This window comes from Lampetra planeri, chromosome 21, assembly GCF_965212315.1.
Source record: "Lampetra planeri chromosome 21, kcLamPlan1.2.h2, whole genome shotgun sequence".
NCBI classification, from domain to species: Eukaryota; Metazoa; Chordata; class Hyperoartia; order Petromyzontiformes; family Petromyzontidae; genus Lampetra; species Lampetra planeri.
In genome coordinates this window covers 11,357,709-11,379,903 of record NC_136127.1, presented here as the reverse complement: position 1 = coordinate 11,379,903, position 22,195 = coordinate 11,357,709, and the positions used below count along the sequence as shown (strand labels likewise).

General features: G+C 52.7%; 1 protein-coding gene across 5 annotated transcripts in view; it reads left to right on the top strand.

The window, feature by feature from the left end:
* Nucleotides 1–21,361, top strand: part of LOC144724678 (serine/threonine-protein phosphatase 6 regulatory ankyrin repeat subunit A-like) — a 58,542-nt gene extending 37,181 nt beyond the window's left edge. For 4 of the 5 annotated variants that reach the window (XM_078603988.1, XM_078603985.1, XM_078603986.1 and 1 more), the window contains 11 exons: nucleotides 565–769; nucleotides 1,301–1,388; nucleotides 2,184–2,301; nucleotides 3,541–3,760; nucleotides 4,321–4,405; nucleotides 5,449–5,532; nucleotides 6,173–6,318; nucleotides 7,290–7,372; nucleotides 10,255–10,337; nucleotides 11,169–11,260; nucleotides 13,427–21,361. In XM_078603988.1, coding sequence (XP_078460114.1) covers nucleotides 565–769; nucleotides 1,301–1,388; nucleotides 2,184–2,301; nucleotides 3,541–3,760; nucleotides 4,321–4,405; nucleotides 5,449–5,532; nucleotides 6,173–6,318; nucleotides 7,290–7,372; nucleotides 10,255–10,337; nucleotides 11,169–11,260; nucleotides 13,427–13,776 — 1,554 coding nt within the window. In that variant the 3' untranslated portion in view covers nucleotides 13,777–21,361. The remainder of the gene's footprint in view (nucleotides 1–564; nucleotides 770–1,300; nucleotides 1,389–2,183; nucleotides 2,302–3,540; nucleotides 3,761–4,320; nucleotides 4,406–5,448; nucleotides 5,533–6,172; nucleotides 6,319–7,289; nucleotides 7,373–10,254; nucleotides 10,338–11,168; nucleotides 11,261–13,426) is intronic. The other variant, XM_078603989.1, reaches the window with a different exon arrangement.
* Nucleotides 21,362–22,195: the final 834 nt, after the last annotated feature.

Here is a 22,195-nt window from a genome sequence, read left to right as displayed (position 1 = left end):
AGAATATTGAGTTGAATTGTATGGGGGAGCGCGTGGGGGCTTAACCTACTTCAAATAAATATTCCTCTGCTCTGCGAGAGTTTCCGAAGGGGTAGTCCTTCTTCTTGTGACCTGACACACTTAACACAATCGGGCTAACATTGGGGGAAATAATTACTAAACCAAGAAACTATGAAAAAAAAAAACTGCTTCCACCCCCACAAACGACAAAGATCCACCCTCCTATATAGCCTTCACTGACTTTTGGGACAAGTGCTGTGAGCGAGCACCCTGTGAAGGCCAGCACGGCACACGAGGAGGTGAGTGACCAGCACCACGCCCGGCTGCCTTTGTCTCCCTAGTGGCGATGTTTACACAACCGCACCAGGTACTCGTTTGAGGCCGAGTCGACCAGGACCGGTTCAGATAATCGTCACCGGTGTTGGCCATGATCGGGATTCGAACTCGAGCTGCCGGCTTCGTAGCGCAGCGCGCCAATCGCTGCGCGACCACTGCCCCCCCCCCCACCCCCCACCGCCCACCCCACCCGACCGACACTCGTACCCGCCGGCTGGCTCCCGGCAGGCCTACCACGGGCACCACCAGGCGCTGGAGGTGCTGCTGCGCTTCGTGGGCGAGGCGGACATGCGCGACGGGCACGGCCGCGCGCCCCTCGAGCTGGCGGCGGCACGGGGCCACACGGAATGCGTCGAGACGCTGCTGGCGAACGGGGCCTGCGCCGGAGCCAGCAGCGGCACCGCCGCCAAGCGCTGCCCGCTGCACTCCGCCGGTGAGCGCCGATGCCGTCGCAGGAGCAACACGCGTCAATACACGCTATATACACTCGCGCGCGGATTCTGTGATGCTTCTCACTGCGCGTTTGTATTCTGTGACGCTTGATTAAGCGGTCAGCAAGATGATGATCTGAGATTACTGGGCAGGTGGCTCGGCACGATCGGAAGGTCGCGAATTCAAATCCTGGTTGGGAGTTGGTTGGTTCGCCCCCATCATCGCTTCTGGGGTCGATAAAAAAAGTATCGCTTTGTGAGGAAGTCAACAGTGGTTGTGCTATGGATAGACTCGCTCCTGCCATAGGGATGTGGAAATTTCCACTGGCTCGGGGTCGTGAACAGGAGCTGAGCACTGCTGCGACGCTCGTTTAGCTCCGGGAATCTCATTGCCTTCTGAGCTTCGCAACGAAGTGGCGTCATGCATCACGTGGTCTACAGTGTCAACCTCGGCTGGAACACGTTAAGACTCACGGAACTAACCCTGTGTGTGTCCCCCCCCCCCCCCCCATTGTGGTGTCACGTATGCGTAGCGTGTAACGGCCACGCCGAGAGCCTCCGAGTTCTGCTCGAGTGTAAGGAGGGGATCGCGGCGGTGGACTCGCAGGACTCCGAGGGGCAGTACGTTCCCAGCGCCAACTCCTCCACGGCACCAACACCACCATGGCACCGGCACCAACACCACCACGGCACCAACACCACCACGGCACCAACACACAGCATAGACATTGCCATGGTGCAGACACCAAAATGTCACAGTGTAATATTAATGTCAATAATTTTGCCGCTCCATCTCCCGGCGCGGGACTTGAAACGATGGTGAGATTTTCTTAAGTCACACCTCCCGCTTTTGTTCACTCGGCAGTATCATTGGGTACAGCGCGGTTTGTCGGGTCACGTGTGGTGCAGTCAAATGTGGGGTACTCTCGCCTCTTCCAAGACGTCTGGCTCGGGCGGAACGGCCTCTCCTTCTGCTCGCGCTCCCTCTGTTGGAGGCACCTCCTGTCAACAAGCAATTGCATGGCGTTCACCGATTGTCAGAATCATAATCTTTATTTATCCTGGAGGAATCCGATGCGCTATGAAGCTCTCTTTCACAGATGTCCGGTATCTCATAGATGGTTGTGGGTTGTCCCCGGTGGCGAGATGGAGGAGGTTGTGGGTTTGATCCCGGTCCCTGACGCCTGCTGTATATTTGGAGTTTGCATGCGTCTCTCTCCCCGTAGTCGCGTGGATTTTTCTCCACGTCCTCCATTTTTTTGTTCCCTCCATGTTTAGAATCAACATCATGCGTTTAGAGTATTTAGCTGCTCTAAATGTCCACGTGATGAGCCACTTCGTTGAGCTATAAATTGTGGCCAGGTCACTTCTGAAAAAAGCTACGTAAAATGTTTTTTTGTTTGTGCGTACCGACAGGACGCCGCTTATGCTAGCCGTCACCAACGGGCACACGGACTGCGTGCTGCTGCTGATGGACAAGGGCGCCAACCCTGACGCCGTCGACCTCCAGAAACGCACCACTCTGCACCGCGGGGTGAGGCACGGCAGCCAGAGGTCGCAAACGGGTTTTGATTCCTTACCCGTACCCGGCCGCACCAGGGTCACAAACGGGTACCCGTACCCGGCCGGGTACGGGTAGCCGGGTATCGGGTAGGGTACGAGTATCGGGTACCCGATTGCGACCTCTAACGGCAGCCCTGGTGGGGGGGGGGGTGTCGCGGCTCTCTCGTCCCTTGCTCTGTGCTCGTCGTCATCGTCACCTTCGTAACCGTCGCCTTTGTCGTCGTCATGACCACCGTCGATCGGACGCTTTCCACTGGTTCATGAATAATTTATCCCCATGCCGTGTGGGTCTTGGAGGTTGTTTGACCATACTTCATCGCGCTGGTCAGCGTGTTTTGAAGGAGGTTGGGCCCCCAAGATCCGATTATGAAGTTGGTTCAAATCTCCATCGTCAGACGACTCAGACCAGGGGGGGGTGCCGTCTGTGTCAGTATCATCGTCAGGCATGACCTATCCGCCGCTGGATGGAATGCTTTTACCAATCTCTCACAGTCACGTGATGCAGCAATCCACCTAGCGCCTGCTGGCGAATCGATTTCATCGCTCCATCTTGGCGGAGACATTTTTTCTCGGGTCATGTTTACTACTTTGCCCGTCACTCGATCACTGGCCATCAACCCCTCTCGCGACCCTGTCCTGCCCCCCCAAGCCCCCACTAACTTATCTTCACGGTCAACGTGCAGACAGTGGCGGCGCAGTGGTAACGCTGGTGCCTCACAGCGAGAAGGGCCTTGGGTTGCAGATTCCTGACTCAGGCCCCTTTCAGTGTGGAGTTTGTTTTCTCCTCTGTTCTGCATGGGTTCCTCTCCTGGTTCTCCAGTTTGCTTCCATAGCTGTAACTGGTATTGACCAAACATTTGAATGCTGAAAAATTACCTGCTAATTACTCAATGCAGTAAACATCGCCCCCCCCAGTTGCAAAACACTGCCTTAAAGGACTCTTTGTGTCATCGGTGCACAGCGGTGCCCCACAAACATCTGAAATATTGGACATTCATAGCAAAATAATCTCAAACAATAATAAATGCGGCAACTCCACGCTGTGTATGTATATTGAACTTCTTTCGCACCGTACGTAGCCAACCACGCTAATCGGAGGTGCGGGGGAAGGACACCAAACTAAACTCAAAAATCGGTTTTAAAGAAATTTTTTTTCAATCTACATTTGAAAGTGCACATCTCCAGTGGCTTCCTGCGTGGGCCCTGGCAGGCGGCGACGGGCCACGAGGAGTGCGTGGAGGCCGTGCTGCAGCACGAGGCGAGCGTGAGCCTCCGCGACGCGCACGGCCGCACGCCGCTGCACCTGGCGTGCGCCTGCGGCCACGCCGGGGTGCTGGCGCAGCTCCTGCAGGCGCCGCGCGCCTCCCCCGCCGCGCTGCGCAGTGCCGACAAGTGGGGCTACACGCCGCTCCACTGGGCCTCGTACCACGGTACGCGGGCAGGGTAGGGGTGGGTGGGGGCGGGCTTGCTGTGTGGTGATTGTGGGGGGGGTGGGCTTGCTGTGTGGTGATTGTGGGAGGGGAGTGCTGTGTGGTGAGTGGGCAGGGTGGTGCTGTGTGGTGAGTGGGGTGCTGTTTGGTGAGTGGTTAGTGAGCAGACTGCTGTGTGGTGAGTGGGGAGGGCAGTGCTGTGTGGTGAGTGTGGCATGCTGCGTGGTGAGTGAGTGAGTGAGTGGGGTGCTGTTTGGCGAGTGGTTAGTGAGCAGGCTGCTGTGTGGTGAGTGTGGCGTGCTGCGTGGTGAGTGAGTGAGTGAGTGGGGTGCTGTTTGGCGAGTGGTTAGTGAGCAGGCTGCTGTGTGGTGAGTGGGGAGGGCAGTGCTGTGTGGTGAGTGTGGTGTGCTGCGTGGTGAGGGAGTGAGTGGGGTGCTGTTTGGCGAGTGGTTAGTGAGCGGGCTGCTGTGTGCTGGTGTGGTGAGTGAGTTGGGTGCTGTGTGGTGAGCGTGGCGTGCTGCGTGGTGAGTGAGTGGGGTGCTGTGTGTCGTGTCGTGCAGGCCACGAGGCGTGCGTAGAGCTGCTGCTGGAGCAGCTGTGCCAGAAGTTCGAGGGGAACCCCTTCACTCCGTTGCACTGTGCCGTGTGAGTCCTCCTCGCTCGCTCCCACTTTGTCCCATCGCTTCATCTGTCCAATTACGCCTTTGATTTTTGCTGTTACTCTCATTTATAGTTCCGAGCAAAGTTCAGTGAAGCGTCTCAGCTTGCGGTAGCATTTAGATATCGAGTAAGATAAATTTGTATTCTACTGTGCACGGTAATCTTGCGCCGCCTACAGTTTTGTTATTACCACTGGTCGTGTTTATGATTGCATGGTTGGTGTTTGTGTGCGTTCTTAATCTTTTAGGGGAGTGCGGTGGGTCCTTGCTTACCAATCGTGGTGGCCTGATTTCCATTCCTGGCCACAAACGTATTATTAGTTTGTATTATTGTACCAGGTAACGCCCACTGAGCTATTGGCTCTTTTACAGGAGGTGACTTGGCCACACCCTCCTTTCCCCCCCCCCCCCCCCCATCTTCACCAACCACCAACCCACACCGACCGGCACGGTTAAATATGGTCACACACCCCCCAATGACTGACAGAGGCTCAGCGGGAGCAGTGGATTGGCTGTCACGTGTACAGGGGTCCACCGACGAGAGGGGGGCCCAGGTGCTGGGCTACGAAGAGGGGGGGGGGGGGACATTGTTGGGGGGGGGGGGTGGGTCGGTAGGATCCCAGGATCCCATGTAATTTACGAGGGCCCACACCAAGCACAACTTACACCACTGGCCATCCTCGCAGCAACAACTGCTTTTGGCTGGCCATTGAACAAAGACAGTCACTGCATCGCACACTTTCGGATCTGCTTCTGCGGCCGTCTGGAACGCGCTCTTCTGATATTAGGAAGCCACTGGAGCTATGCACTTTTAAATCATCTCAATTGAGAGCTAATTTCTTTAAAACTCCTTTTTGTATTTAGTTTGTTGTCCGTCCCCCGCACCTCCGATTAGCATGATTTGGCTACTTACGGTACGAAAGAAGTTCTACATACATACACTGGCGAGGAGGGCTTCATCCAGCAGTGAATTGACTTGGGTCTGTTGTTGATTTAATTTGATTTGCGTTTTTGTGTCTCCTTGCGCAGAATGAACGATAACGAGAGCTGTGCGGAGATGCTCATTGACACCATGGGAGCCAAGATTGTGATGTGCCAGGACAGCAAGGGGCGGTACGCGCACTTTGTTTCTCCTGCCCGGCGGGATCGCTCGGCCCGCAGGGCAACTGCACGAACACGTTCACGTCGGTGAATGTCGGAAGCAAATAGACTGCGATTTATGTGAAAATCAGCCGATGGACAAATCGCCAGGAATGCACCACGTCTTGGATGTCCAACCACCATGCGTCAGCATTCGTTATCGGCTGCCCTGGGGCAAAGTGCTGGGCAGCAGAGGCCTAGTGCTGCCCACCACGTGCCCCAACGTGTGTGTGCGGCCTGCTGATCGACTGGCTATATTGTACCCGTTGATACTGCTGGGTGGACAGAGGAGAGGGTGGGGAGGTTGCGGATTTTGAGCAAACTTGCACCGTTGTCAACTGCCACGCCGGGACAACGAACCGGCGACGTGTGGATCGCAAGTCCCGTGTGCCAACCATTAAAACAAGGCGGCAGCGTACAATGGAGGGAAAAGAAAAAGCATTCCAGATGGCCGCCGGAGCGCATCCGAAAGCGCGCGATGCGGTGGCAGCCTTTGTTCGATGGCCAGCCAAAAGCATACGTTGCGAAATAAGTTCTACATGCATGCGTACAAAGGCTACACAGGAGTGAGGGGGGGGGAATCTTTGCGTATGTGTTCACGTTGGGTGTGCAGGACGCCGCTGCACGCGGCCGCCTTCGCAGACAACGTGGAGTGTGCGCAGCTGCTGCTGAGCCACGGCGCGCGCGTGGACGCCACGGACCGGCACGGCCGCACGCCGCTCATGACGGGCGCGCTACAGGGGCAGTCGGGCATCGTGGGTGAGCGCCAATCGTGGGATTGGGTGGACAGGCCCCTAGGAGGGTGTGGGAGGGGGGGGTGGGGTCACAGGTGCCGATTCGACGCAAAAAAAATTAGCAACCGAGTTTGTTGACAGGAGGTTGAAGCGCGACTGGCCCGTGTGACTCGCAGTTTCGGAGCGCTGAGCCAGCTACCTCGTGAGATTTTGGGTTCAAATTCGGGTGTCAACTGAAATAATAATGATCAGCTCCGGTCTTGTAGCTACACGCCTAGGCGGTGTGTCCCAGGCATTGGGAAGCAGAGGTCGGAGCACAGAGCCATCACCGCTCAAGTAACGAGTTCCAATCCAGGTTTCAAATCGCCAGCGATTAAACCAGGTCGCCAGTGTCCGAGAGTTGATGGCTTAACACCTGTTCACTGTTTGCTTTTTTGCTCACTTTGGTTAAATTCCATCTTGGTGAATTGCAGATGCATTTTTTTAATTTGGTAGTGCCACAGTCACAAGATATATTAACTGCCTTGCCTGGTATACAGGAGTTCGTGGGTTCGATCCCGACCCTAACGCCTGCTGTATATTTGGAGTTTGCATGTTCTCTCCCTGGTCGCGTACATTTTTCTCCGGGTCCTCCAGTTTTTCCTTCCACGTTTAGAATCGACATCCCGCGTTTAGAGTATTTTGCTGCGATAAATTTCCACACGATAAGCCACTTATAGGAGCTATTATTTGAAGCCAGGTCACTTCCGAAAAAGAGCTATATAGCTACTTTCGCCGAGAAGACATCAGCGCGGGAGCCGATACACATTTGAAACCATTGTGGTTTGACAGCACCATGGGATGTTTTCACATTTGTATATTGTCTTGGCCGCTCTGAAGGCCACCTGGGGCCGCCAGTGGCCCGCGGGCCTTGCAGTGAAGAACACTTCTGTAGAAGTAGCTCCGTGTGTATCGCACGTGTGACGCGTTGCGTGTCGTCCCGTGTGCTCGCTGCAGAGTACCTGGTGAACAACACCAAGGGCGATCTCTCTCTCACCGATGATAAAAAGAACACAGCGCTGCACCTCGCCTGCGGGAAGGTGAGTTTCCCATCTGTCCAGCGGCCACGTTGTGTTTTAACAGTCACTCGCAACTTTCTACCGCGCACTTCCGATTAGCACGGTTGGCTACATATAGTGCAAAAGAAGCCCAACATACATACACATTCATACCATGGCAGTGGGAATCGCGTTAAGGATATACAGAAGTACCCCGATTTTACGTCTCCCCTTTCTACGTCTTTTCGCAAATGCGTCGTCACTTTATAGTTAACACCGCTACCCAATTAGCGTCGCCTCACAACCCCGAAGCTACGCCGCTGACGGCATCGTCTGTCCTTTCTCGTTATCCGTCGCCTCTCGGCCTTCGCCTCCACCTACCTACCCCCTGTAAATCTCTTCGATTTGACGTCGTTTTAGATATTCGTCGTCGCAACTTTCAGGAACGCATCCCCCGATTTTGTATAACCGGGTTGTTGCTGTGATGCAAAGCTAAAGGAATGGGACACGGAAGAGAGAAGAGAGTGAAGAGGAAATAAGAGGGAAAACTAACAATTTTTATTTTCAACCAAGCCAAACTCTAGCTGCCTTGGTTCTTTCGGTAAAGTCACGTAGAATTGAAATAATAAAATAATAAAAATAAAACATAGTAAAATAATATAATAAAATACAATAATATAATAAAATTATATAATAATTCTCGCTATTTCTATTATTTTATTATTTCAATTCTACGTGACTTTACCGAAAGAACCAAGAAGATGAATCCCTGCAGTCACGAAAGCTTTAAATCGAAATCTTGCTGCCTTATAATTGTCCAGCCATAGTAGTTGTTTAGCGCTTCACACACTGCTTGCCTGCAACCCACCGGCGAGCATAATAAAAGTCTGCTTAATCCGAGCTTGCATATCCACTTCCGCCATCGACATCACAAAGCTCCAGGCGTAGCCGTAACTGCTCCACAGGTCAAATTTCGATTTAAAGCTTTCGTGACTGCAGGGATTCATCTTCTTGGCTCTTTCGGTAAAGTCACGTAGAAGGGAAATAATAAAATAATAAAAATAAAACATAATAAAATAATTCTCACGACGTTTCGGCCACAACACAAGCAGCCGACCTCAGGTGAAGAACAGGTCCGACGTGACTTTACCGAAAGAACCAAGAAGATGCTCCACAGGTCGTTTACCTCACCAGCTTATACCCCCCCCCACGACCCATCCTGGCTCCTCCCCCCTCCCCTTAACCAGTATATAAGGTCGTGTATGATAATTGGTTTTTTACCCTTCTATCTGGCAACAAAACTGACACCTTTTTTACAAGGAGTCATGTTTGCAGAGACCACAATACCTGCAGCCATAATGCAAACAAAAAACATAACTCTGATAATGTATGCACTGTCCTTGAAGTTGATTGGTCTACACCCGAGACAGCTTTCCTTAGAACCCCGAGCTCTCATACTCTGATGGTGCATTGTCTTTGAGTTGTGCGCCTTTTGGCGTCATCTGGTCCAACCCATGTGAGACTAGGCTCTAAGGAAAGCTGTCTCGGGTGTGGACCAATCAACTTCAAGGACAATACATATATTATCAGAGTTATGTTTTTTGTTTGCATTATGGCTGCCGGTATTGTGGTCGATGCAAACATGACTCCTTGTAAAAAAAGGTGTCAGTTTTGTTGCCAGATAGAAGGGTAAAAAAACAATTATCATATTTTTTACTGGCAAATGAGGTTCCAATGGTGTAAAGGTCGTGTATCTTAGAGCTCTCTTCACTTGATACAGTAATTTTGCTGTGACTGTTCCACCTGAAGACGGGGGCTTGTGTTGCCTCCGAAACGTCGTGATTTAATTTATTTGTTTTCGTTTTTCTTGTTTAACCTACGTGACTTTACCGAAAAAACCAAAGAGTATGGATCCTTGCAGTCACGAAAGCTTCAAATATTGAATTTTTATTTTACCAGGTTAAGGCCCACTGAGCAATGTTGCTCTCTTTCAGAAGCGGACCTGGCTGTCACAAATGATAGCCCAATGAGAAGTGGCTTATCGTGTGGAATTTACAGCAGCCAATTTCTCTTAAGCATGGGAGGGGAATGGAAAAATGAGAGCAAAGGGTCAGGAAAGCTGTGGATGATGGAGCTAGAGGCTACACAAGGGACCTCGACGCTGCTGCTGCTGCTTCACGTGCGGCGAGAGGGGGGGAGGGGTTCAGAGTGGGGGTTGCCACACGGAAGTCACGTGATTTTACGGGAGGCTTGAGCTGATTCAGATGTAGAGATGGCAATAATCGGATTCATATACGAGATCTTAATACTTCACATCTCCTTTGTATTGTCTGTGTTGTTCATTTAGTTTAACACGTAGGAGGCTTTCGCGACCAAAATCATCCATAATACACGTTTTTTTTTTGGGTTAGATCACGTAAATATATAAATGTGCCGTTAAACCCGCCACCAGTAATTACAACTAGCTTCATCAGGCGACAGCCAGATGTGTTCATTCAGTTAGCCTATATACATACTCTTAGTTTTTTCGGTAAAGTCACGTAGGTAAAAAATGAAATTAAAATTAATAAAAAGAAAGTAATACAATAAATGTATAATTAATTTATTAATTTCCATGTAATTTTTTACCTACGTGACTTTACCGAAAAAACTAAGAGTATGGATCCTTGCAGTCACGAAAGCTTCAAATCTAGCCTATATACAGTTTTGGCTGGATATAAGAACACCTCGGTCGACTCGGCTTTAATTTAGTAGCTGTTGCCGTGTGAACATCAGCACTGGGGAGACGAAGGCAGCCGGGCATGGTGCTTACAACCCACCCCCTCGTCCGCTTCCGGCCTTCATAGGTGGTCGCTAACACCACTTGCTCAAACAGTCTGTCCGAGGCTCAGCGGGGGCTCTTTGTCTTTGTTCACATGTGCCAGGGTCACGAGACGTGCGCTCTCCTCCTGCTGGAGAAGGTGGAGGTCGTTGCCCTCATTGACTGTCCCAACCGCAACCAGCAGACGTGAGTGTGGTCACGTGACTCTGGTAGAATGCGCAGTCGCACACGTGCACAGCCGTCGTGTGCTCGAGTGTGTGGTTATGCCTGTGGTTGAGTGTGTGGTTATGCCGGTAGTGTCGCGGTTAGCGCTGCTGCACTACGCAGCCGGAGGCCCGGAGTCTCGGCCTTCAATGAGTACCTGGTGCGACGGGTGGTAAACATCGCCACTAGAGGGGCCAAAGGAGGCCGGGCTTTGTGCTGGCCACCCACCCCCTCGTGTGCCGTGCCAGCCTTCATAGGTGCTCGCTAACAGCACTTGCCTTAACAGTCGGTTAAAGCTATACAGGGGGGATCTTTGTCTTTGTATTTTTAGTTATGCAACTGTGGTTGGATTTATGCAACTGGTTTAGTGTGGTTATTCCGGTAGTGTAGCCGTTGGCGCCGCTGCACGACGAACCCGGAGATTCGGGTTCGATTCCCGCTCATGATTATCTGAACCGCTGCTAGGCTTTTCCTAGATCGACTCTAGCGGGTGCCGCGTGGAGTAAACATCGCCACTAAGGGGGACAAAGGCGGCCGGGCATGGTGCTGGCCCACCCACCCCCTCGTGCGTCGAGCGTGTGATTGTGGATGAGCGTGACCCTGTGGCCGTGTATATATACACCGTCGAGTGTGTGATTATCGCCTCTGCTCGAGTGTCTCGTTGAGAGACTTTGTGTCGTCGTTGAATGTTCGCGACCGCGGTCGTGTCTCCGTGCTTGGGATTTGACGAACGTTCACGCGCCCTCGCTGAGCACGGCGATGGAGGCTGTGGCGATCGAGTGCGGCATTAACCCTCCGCCGTTCCGCACTTAGGCCACTGCACTTGGCTGCGCGCAACGGCCTCTCTACCGTGGTGCAGGACCTTCTGAGCAAGGGGGCCAGCGTGTTGGCTCTCGACGAAAACGGTAAGCGCGCCACAGTGGCGAGATGTTAACTCGCCCGCCTGGTGCACAGGAGGTTGTGGGTTCCATCCCGACGCCCGACGCCTGCTGCTGTGTATTTGGAGTTTGCGTGTCTCTCTCCCCGTGGTCGTGTGGATTTTTCTCCAGATCCTCCAGTTTTTCCCTTCACATTTAGAATCGACACGCGTTTTAGAGTGTTTTTGGCTGCTGTAATTTGAACGTGATAAGCCACTTTGTTGAGCTATCTGAAAAAGAGCTACATAGCAACGATTAACTTGCGTGTGCTTGTGTGTGTTTTGCCTATAACCGCATACGTACGCCCAGCAGTTTAGCACCCGCTTTTGCCGTGCCGAGTTAGTAGCAGGTTTTGCGCGCAAGGCTAAATAGAAAGAGAGGATATGAGAAGGGCGTTTCGTTGCGAATGTGCGCATGCGCCGCGCACGCGAGCTGCCGCTGGTACCGTGAACGTGCCGTTCGATTCTCCACCACGGCGCCGTTTCACTCGCAGCCACCGCGGGTTAAACGGCGCACCGGTCTAACGTCCTCCACGTCGGCGGGGTTGGGGGGCTCTCCGTCGCGCTTCGCTTGTGCCGTGCTTGTGCGCAGACGCATGCCCCTGTGTGCCGGAGCCTGCACTAACAGAACCCCGCAAGCACCCGGACCTGATGTCGTCGTTTTCAAAACCATTCCACGCTGGAGCCGCCCCCCCCCACCACTCAATTGGGTTTTCAATATTGGTTGAGATTTTCTTGTCCTCTTCCTTGCAAAGACTCGGGCCCCAGTCCACCTCTCCCGCCCCATACTGTCACCAAGCGGTGGGAGTGCATGGGAGGTCTCGGTGAAATTCGAAGCCTTGTTCTCGATGAGAGCTTAACCCTATCCGATTGACGTACGTGTACGTCGTAAGTTTTTCTTTCGATTCTGTTCCGATGACGTACACGAACCGAAAGAAAAAATAAAATTACTTTATCCACACCGAGGCTCCTACAAGGCCATCCGGGAGGGCGTGTGGCAAAGTTTGGCGCCAGGTATCATAGAGTGCCGTGGTCGTGTCGCGACGGATCTCTGCAAAGAGTAACAACGGCGCTGTGCCTCCTTAAAAAAATTAATGCCGACCCGCTTGCGCTTTCCGAGATTCAGCGGTGTACGGAACCCACCCTGCAACTTGAGGATGTCTCCGATTGTGAAAGCGTTAAGTTGCAATACTATGTTGTTTACGATTGTCTAAACGAGGTGGGGCCGTGGCGCAGTGGTTAGCCTACTGCGCTGTGAACCCGGTCATCTGTGTTTGAATTCCAGGCCCGTAGCTAAAATTAGCAGCACGCAATATCCGAACTGGTCCTGGGCACGTGCTGGCCCCCCTCTTCGGCAGTCCAGTGTGTTTTGCGCAATGAAGTTATAGTCAAACAACTGTCATGATCGACGCGACACGGAAAGACCCTCGTCCGGAAGTGGATTGACAAGAGGGGCTTGTACGTCCCGTTCAATGGGAACGCAAATCATTACGGCGAACGATAAACCCCCCCCTGTTTATCGCAGCACTCTACCTCAATCAATCTGGTCCTCTTTTAGTTTGACAGGGTGCGGAGCCAAAGCGACGTGCCATATCAAATTTTAAAGGGGACCTTGTTCAAACAAAAAATAAACCCCCGATTCATGTTACATGTCTGGAATCAAACCGTCGACCATTAACACGAGCGATCCCCGTAAATAGCAGCGCCCCCCTCCCCCTTGCGTCGTCCACCATGCAATCTGTCACCATTCGGCACAATTTAAAAACCGCCGCCAGACCACGGGGCGTGCTGTATCGCCGCAAGTCCCTCTCCACCCCCCTCCCTCCCTCCCCACCCCTGTGGCTCCTAGCGTGATCTCGGTTACAAACACTTCTCGCTTCCCGTGGTGTGCGACGCTCTCTCAGTCGTACGACGCGACGGTGAACACGCGCCGTTCTGATTGTTTTAACCCCGCGCCTCGACGCGTCTCTTACACCACCTGGGCCTCTGCATGTCTAACTCCTCTAACGCCTGCTTTTGGTGTCTGTGTGTTCCTCTCCCTGTCCCACCCCCTGCCCCTGTTTGTCTCCCTCTATGCCTCCCGCCAACCCCCCCCCCCCCTTTCCCAATCAACGTGTGTCCGCCTTTGCATGGCGTACGGGCGGAACTCCCACAGGTCACACGCCCGCCCTGGCATGCGCCCCTAACAAAGACGTGGCCGACTGCCTGGCCCTAATCCTGGCCACGATGATGCCCCTGTGTCCGGGGCTGGGCAGCCCCGCCCTGGGCCTCGGCGCCCTGTGCCGCCGTTCGGGGAGCCTGGGCCCGCTGAAAAGCGCGCTCTACTCCGCCGCCGAGGAGACGTACAACGGCGCGGGAATTCTCGGCGTGGCCGCGTACGCGCGTGCCGTTGGTAGCGTAGCCTGCGGCGGCGGCGGCGGTGGTGGCGGCGGTGGCGTTGACTCGTACGCCGGTGCCACCGACGATTACGATGACATCGTCGACTCGGACTCTGAGACGTACTGAGCGCGACGCTCGCTGCCTCTGCTCTACCCGCCCCCCCTACTGCCTCCCAACCCACCCACCCCCTCGCGCTTTGTGATTTACCCCGGCCGCCTCCTCCCGCGTGGACTCGACTTAAACCTCCGCCGTTCTTTCGCCGCTGCCCCCCGGGGGTCATCGTCACGGCGCTCCGACTTTTGCCCACGGACGCCGCCGCCGCGTGAAGCGATCGGCTCCGTGCAGCGTCGTGCGTTTAGGGACCTCCGCCCAATTCCTTTTGGCGCACCTCCCATGGCCGCGCTGTTTGCGACCGCTCCTGCCCCCGCCGCCCCCTGGCTCTGGGTGGCAGGCAGGAGCGAATCCGCTGCTTTGGGCCACGTGTCGGCAAAGTCGCGACGTGGCACGATCCGACGGTATCGACGAGTGGCGAAGACGCCGGCGGCGGCGGTGACGGCGGCAAACAGCGGCTGCGTCCGTGAGGCCAGCGTTGTCGCGATGACATTCCACTCGACGTTCAAAGAGCCGCGGCTTCTGGCCGACAGTGCTTCCCGTCGACTTAATTATTTTCTTTTTTACCGGAAATGTTTAACCGTTTTGGGTGCGTACGGAGTTCTGGGAACGAAATTGCCGATTGTACCATACGTGTGTAAATACGAAACGGAAAAAGAGAGTGTAGATTTAAAAACCACTATTTAATTAATTCGGGCACAAGTTAGGAAAGGTACTGCGTTGTATATGGAAATGAAGGAGCGGAACTTTTTGCAGCGTTGTCGATATTTATTGATGAAAATACGTGAAACAGGGTCTGGTGCGTACGTACGAAACTGTAGCCTCTACTCCGTTTGTGGCCAAAACTTCCCGTGCCGTGTTTAACGTGTTTTCGTGGTGACGTGAAGGCCGTCCGCCGCCAATGAAGGCTTCTTGAAACCGAACCACTGGGGTCTCGACAAAACATATTTTGCAAAAAGCAGCAACAGATCGAAAGGTTGGGCCGTACAACTAAATAGGGGTTTTTTTCAGCATCCCGCAGCCGCGCATTGGCTAAACATTCAAAGGTGGAAACTGAGGGACAAAGATCATCATTGGCACGTGGGAGATAGAAAATAAAAAATGAAATGAGCTGCTACTTGTGTTACCACCATTTCTTTTAAAAACGTGCTTCTTAGAGAACTGCTTTTTGCGTTTAAGTTTGTCGTCTTTCCCACGCACTTCCGTATTCTGTGAATCCTCCGTATTCTGTGATCGCCTCCCTCATCTTTACCTGCAGTAGTACGAGCGACCTTATCGTAGATTGCATCCTCCCAGCAATTTGTATCTTATTAGTTATGCATATTAGGGTTGCGCTTACACCACATCCTCCCCCCCCCACACCTCCCTTCCACCCCCCATGGCAACTTTTATGAGTATAAAATGCCGCGTCTTGTCTTCTTTGTGCTGAATTGTCCTTGCTTTGCTGTTACGGTTGAAGGCGTTTGCATGAGATGTGTGTCCCGTCTCTCTGGCCATAATGTATGTGGGGGGGGGGTCACGTAACTTGAAGAAATAACCCAGGGCAAAAAGGACTTTGCAAAGATGAAAATTAGTTTTTGTTTGCCCAAGACACCTTAAACGTCAGCTTCCAAACAGCCTCTTCGTAGTGTTTACCCTGAGAATTTTACTTCTAAGCGTATCTCGTAAATGTCTAACCGGAGATCCGTAATGAGGATTTCTGCATGAAACTTCGGTAGGATTTCTACTCTTCGTTGACATGTACGTGAAGTAATGTTTGCGTGTCTCAAGTTTACGGAGAGGCGAGTGTCTTTTTGTGCGTTCCGCTGCCGTGTGTGCGCTTGCTTTCCCCCTGCCCCGGGTTTGCGCTGCGTCTCTGAGCCCCCCTCCACCTCCCTCCTACCCCCCCTCCCCCCACGGATGATAACGCCGCTGTCGATGGATGTCTGACGTAGACGCCTCCGAGGCCAAGGACTGACTCGAGGGTTGAAACGATTCGCCGCCGGAGCAGAACGGGAGCAACCTCGAAGACGCAAGATACCTCCGCTCACGGCACTTGCCCCCAAAAGTCTGTTAAGGCTATATGGTGGTTCTTTGACTTTGTACGTGTGTGCGCGTGTGGGATGGTTTAAAATTTGTGTTGACGTAACTGGTACCGCAAGGAATAACTTGAAGCCGACTGTTTGCAAATGCTCCTCGTAAGCTGCCGCGTCCCACTTTAGATCCCCGCTCACGATCATGCGTTCCTTTTATTTACGGCGCGCAGAAAAAGATGCTCCATCTCACTCTCGAGTCGGAGCAGGAATACATTTTCCCCACTGGGTTGCCGCGGTGACATCCGCACGGTGAAAACCCACTTCAGTTCTCAAAGCCCGGCTTCTGTTGGAGACCGTTTCGGAAACGGCCTCCTGTTTACGCCTCTCATTTGCACACCGGTTGGCGTGGGAGGGGGGGGGGCGGTGGGGAGTGATTTGAGTCGTAAGAGAACCGTCGCGTGGCGTCGATGCGCCGACGGTCGGGATGTCACGCGGACATTTTTGAGAGCCATTTTTTTCTTTTTTTACTTTTTTTAACTTTTTTTTTAACTAAAGACAACCCAAAAAGATCAACTGCTCAGCCCCGTTGTGGACACGTAACTAGGCCTGTGAGCAACGCGCCCAGAATCCGCCCGATCTCATCGATTCTCGGCAGCTACAGCAGGGTTGAGCCTGGATCGTGCTGGGATGTTTGACCGCCATGCGTGATAGCTGTGCCGGGCTTAGGTGGTGGTGTTGTGCTCTACTGTCTATGCTCCCACGTCTATCCCTCTCATTCACCAACCCGCACACTGACGGGCATGGCGTGGTAGGATCGCACGTGCCGTGGCTATGTACGCAATCCGGCTGTGTCATGGGCTGTCTGCCACGAGTTTGAAGCATCCGTAATGAGTATGTAGAAAGTCGTCAAATTCACTTTCCCGTGTGCGTCCATAGAGGTCTCTGAAACATCGCTGCTTCTTTTGTAAATGACTGTACCGGAGTGACATCATCGGTGCCGCAATGACTTACTTGATCCTAACTTAATGAAAAAAACTAAAATTTACGGAGCTACAAACTCCTGTCGGACGGATACATCGTCAGGTGAGAGCCGTTCTCTAGTTCGTGCGGATCGTCTCTAAACCGGATCAGACCCCAACGTTCAACCAGACCCGGGTGGGGGGGGTGGTTACTTGACTTGTTGCGAGAAACGCCGCGTGATTGGTGAATGGACGCGAGTTCACGTGGCCCCCCCTGCGACAACCAGGGGGTTGGATTTGAACCGTGTAAGTGCTGAGCTCTGAGTGTGGTGGTGGTGGGTGGAGGGGAAAAAATGACGGAAAGTCCTCGTTCAGCGGCTAGACTCATTCCTAAAAGGTGCCGCGTTTAAGGCAAAACCATTTCTCCGTAAATAATGCAACGGTAAACGTTTGGCAAGATACGATGTGCTACTGCTCCGCACACACAGCTGGCGAGGGAAACAACAGTGGGTCCGCCGCAGTGCTACTCGGTCATTCCGCGTACCGGATCACTACCGCAAAGCCGCGCAGCTCAAGAAAGTAGTTTCTCGTCCACCGCTCGGAGCGCCGTTGTAACGGGGAGCGCGTTGTAACACGTCCCCGTTATAACGGGGAGCGCGTTCCGCGTAGTGTCAAAAGCGTTCCCTCGTGGAAGGACAGCGTAGTAGCGAAAACGCGTTATAGTGTTAACAGGGCACGTGAGGCGAGGGCTTGCCGTAACGACGAGAAGGTGAAGAGCGGACAAAGCCCCCCCTTCTCACTTCTTCTGTTGGGTTGAGAATCGCTACAGGAGGGGCTGCGTGAAGATAGGGAGGTCACAGGTGTTGGGGTTATTGCTAGCGGGTGGTTGGCTCGTGTGGTTAGTTAGGTTCAGTGCAAGTTGATTGGCTAGCAATGTACGTATATTGAATTTCTTTCGCACCGTACAAAGCCAACGGTGCTCATCGGAGGTGCGGCGGAAGGACAAACAACGAAACACAAAGTAGTTTAAAACTAGAATTATGGTTCGAGATCGTGTTCAGGGCGGGTTTGTTTATTTGGTTCGGTTTACGGGTCTGGAGTGTGGTTGGCTAATGTGGTTTAATGGTCTGTTGGCGAGTGCGGTTAGTATTAGAGTGAGGGGGAGTAGGGCTTGTGTTTGCTAGGCTAGCGTAGTTAGGGCTGGGGGTTAAAGTGTTTAGTGGACTAGCGTGGTTTATGGCTAGGGCCGGTGTTTGTCTGACGACGACATGTGACTACTGTCAGGGGTAGGACTTAGTGGTTAGGGATAGGGCTGGTTGTCAGTAGGCGAATGGTTAGGGACGAGTGTTTGGTTAGCTAGCTGGTTAGAGTTGAGGTTTCGGCGGTAGGGCCAGGCTGTGGATTAGCTGTCAAGAGTCACGGCTATCGCCTCCCCATTCCCCCCCACCACTACCAGGTTCTTTTCAATATTTTTGCTCGCTTATCACTCAACTCTCCGTGTCACGAGGGGAGAGGTGGGGAGCCTTCGAGTGTGAACCCTCGGTTCGTGGTCTGCGACGTCGTTGCACTGCTGCTGCTGTTGTATTTATAGCAACAACAAAAAACGAGACTCGAAGTTTGCATGGACCAGACCTGACCTCCCCTCCCCCCCCCGCACTTTCCACGACGTCGTGCTTTATGACTGCTGTAAACAACTGTAGCGGGTGGGTGGGGGGGACCCTGGCAAAAAAGCCCGCTGCCAACACAAACCCCGTGTGGCTGCTGCTATACGACGCACGCACAGACCCTGACCGCGTGCGCGACTTTGGTAATAAGGCCGCTTGCCGTTTTGTCGAGGTCGGGGCATCGGGTGGTTGAACACGTTGACCCACAAAGGACAGACCTCAACTCGCACCAGCCCCCTCCCCTCCAGTAAATGTTCTGAGTATTCCCATTGTGTTTGTTTTAAGGTATCGAGAATTTGAAATGAACGTGACCCCGCCGTCTCCAAGACCCTGTCCTAAAAATCAGGGTAGTGGGGGGCGAGCGTGCTGTCATTGCTGTGCACAGGAGCAGGGGAGCAATTTTATTTTCTCGAAGGGGACCGGAGGGTTTGCTGTACCCCCCCCCTCCACCCCCCTTTTTGCCGGGGATAGCAGGCCACGTCACGTGGCAGGAGGCAGCCAGACCAATGGTTTTTTAAACTCCACAACGGTTTTAGGGGTTGAGTCAACTCTCGATTAGATAATCCAGCGTGCAGACGGCGACGAAACGAGCAACCCAGATAATGCAAAGTAAAGTGTAAAATGGTAGGGGGGGGGGCCCGATGGGAAATGTGTTTTTATTTACCTGCGTGAGTTGAGTGGTGGTGGGGGGGGAGATGTCAAGAGGTGAGTGTCGTTTGTTTTCGAAGCCATCGGTTTACTTTGCCCACGCGGTTTGCGATCATTGCGTTTGCCACTGAATCGCTCACCCTCGGACGAGTGAGCGAGCGAGCAGCCGGCGAATGAACCGTGGTAGGCGCGGTTGACCCCATCAACACTCGGTCGGTCGGTTCACAGAAAACTGAGAGTTGACCTTGTCGCAAGTGACGGATTCTAGACGTGCAAGGGTAGTTCTTAATCGGGGCTACCTCATTCGGACGCTTGATGTTTTATCCAAAGCGCGTAGGGGCATGCTGCTCGGCCAGGAATGATTACTAGGTGGCTTCTTGTGTTTGTTTATATATTGAAATTCAATCAGAGTAGCGGAAAAGCTTCGCACAATCCTAGCCAAGGTTGATTTTGTTCAGTCGCCGCCGCCACCACCACCATCCCAATCATCATCGCCATGTCCACTGAACCTTCTTAGTGTCATTGAAATAAACCATTTATCTCAATTCCATTCATCATCACCATCATTATCACCGTCGTCACTGCCATTCCATTGTGTGTCATACAGCAGGGCACATGTTGAGACTACCTATACAGTTTAGTGCACGGAAATTCAGCTCTGGTCTGTCCGATGTGAGGCTGGTCCCCGTCAAAGGAACGTGGAATTTCACAGCACTGGCTTCAGGACCAACAGTGGAGATGTTTGTTCAAAGACAACCGACTCTTGTTTCAAGACTTGTAAGGACCCACCCCCCCGGTCTGTTTTAAAGAGCAGCAATAACTTGCGATAAAAAAAATGTTGCGTGAATGCTGGCATTTGCCAAGTACATAATTCCGCGTATACTGTATATATGTTCGTTAGGAAAGAGAGCGTTTTTGAGAGGAGCAGTTTGAAAAGGAAACCCTTTGACATGTGACAGTGTGTGCGACTTTGTGTGTGTGTTTTGCACTGGTCAACAGCCAATTATCAGCAAGCCAATTTAGCGTCATGAATTTCTCCCGTTTATTGTTATTATGATGATCGTTTGTTATTTAATCAGTGGACACATTTAATTTTTTTTGGGATGCTCTATAATCTGTCCAATCGCGTGTATACCCGGGGGGAGGTTTGAGAATGCGCTTTTGAGAGCCGCCGTTTCTAAGTGGCGCCGTCAATGCCAACGATTTAAAAACGTGAACAACGTAAACACGGAGCCCCCCCCCCCCTGACAAAGCAGCAGCAGAGATTAAGGGTGGGTGGGAAGGGAAGGTGGGTTGGTTACTTACTGTCAGTGGTCATATTGGTAATCCTGACTGGTTGGTTAGAGTTGTGGTTCAAGGGAGTGCTGGTCGTACTCGTGACTGATTGGCTGCTGTGTTCGGGTCAAAGGGAGGGCTTGTTCTCCTGGCTTGTTGTCTCGTGGGTTAGAGTTTCGTGGAAGAGCTGGCTGGCATTCGTGGCTAGTTGGAGTTAGGGATGGAGAGAGAGCTGGTACTAGTGGATGTTTTGTTAGTGGGAGGGCTAGTAATAGTGGCTGGTTGATTAGAGAGTGAGCGAGTACTCGTGCCTAATTGGCGAGTGGATTGGGGCAAATGGAAGGCGAGCAGGCGTTGCTGCTTGGCTATTGGGTTAGGCTCATTGGGAAAGGCCAGGACTAGGAGCTACTTGGTTATGTTTAGTACTAGTGGCTGGGTCACTCGTGTGTTGACTAAATATGCTCACCCTCCCCCTAAACTGGCGTGCTCTCATCCCAATTATAAAGTAGGTCATTTTCAACGTTTGGCCGGTTTTCATTTTAACAGTGCCTAACCCAACCATGAGTCTCATCCTAAAGAACCCGGCGGTCCATTATTGATGTTGAGTTCAAGTCGGTGTTGGGTCGCAAAGGTGAATTTTAAATTGAAGAGCCATTCCTCCTGTTAATTCGCAGCGTGTTCTCAAATCGTTTTAAGCCTCCCCTCGTATAATTTGAGTGCCTTCACGTCCGCTTGGTGCCGTAAGTAAATGATATTTTGGCCAATTTGGTGCAGACGTTAAGTCATTTGTCGAACCTACGAACAGTTGAGCATATGGATTGTTGGTATTGGTGTTATTGGTTTTTTTTGTGTTAAGGATTACTGTCTGGAAGGTACTAAATAAAACCTGTGTTAATTCTTATAATCACTGTTGTAATACAATGCGAGTATCATTTAGCATGGGCTAAATGTCAGCCATCTGATATATCGGGCATTGCAAAAAAAATACCCCGTGAAATTATAAAGAAAAATAAACGTCTTGTTTACAAGTTGCACACTTTCTATGGCTTGCCCTCTCAATGTGTGGTGTCAGTCTTCTAACTACTCCCCTCCACGAACTCCTGCCTCTCACTCCCCTTCCACTCACTATCCTACCTCTCATCTCACTCTACTCCCCTCCATACACTCTCCTACCTCTCATCTCACTCTACTCTCCTCCACTCTCATCTCACTCCACTCCCCGTCCACTCGTTCTCCTACCTCTCATCTCACTCTACTCTCCTTCACACACTCTCCTACCTCTCATCTCACTCTACTCCCCTCCACACACTCTCCTACCTCTCATCTCACTCTACTCCCCTCCACTCTCATCTCACTCTACTCTCCTCCACTCACTCTCCTACCTCTCATCTCACTCTACTCCCCTCCACACACGCTGCTGCCTCTCAACCTCCCGCACTCTACACTCTCCTCCCGCACACGTCCGATGAACACGGTTGGCTACGTACGGTGCGAAAGAAGGCCAACATCCATACACGCACACTCTGGCAACCAACGCTTCCTTTTGAGGCTCCCAGTCAAGCTCTCAGTCAAATGTCTACGCGGTGGGAAGGTCGCCCCAACTCGAACTCGCTTCGCCCAGCCACCCGCGTTGTCGACTCGTGCCCTCCCCCCTCAAGTCCAGGCGTAGCGCCTCCTCTCTGCCTTTGTGAGTCCGTCTCCATAACGTCGGCATGCCCGACTGTGTCTGCACGGCGTCTTTAAGATGCGATGGCATTGTGACTTGGCACTCCGCATTGCGCTGACGAGTGCATGCCGGTGTCGCGTCTCTCATCCAACAGGCGTTGACTCAGCGCCGCCTGGCGATCGTGTGGCAAACACGAGCAGCAGTGCC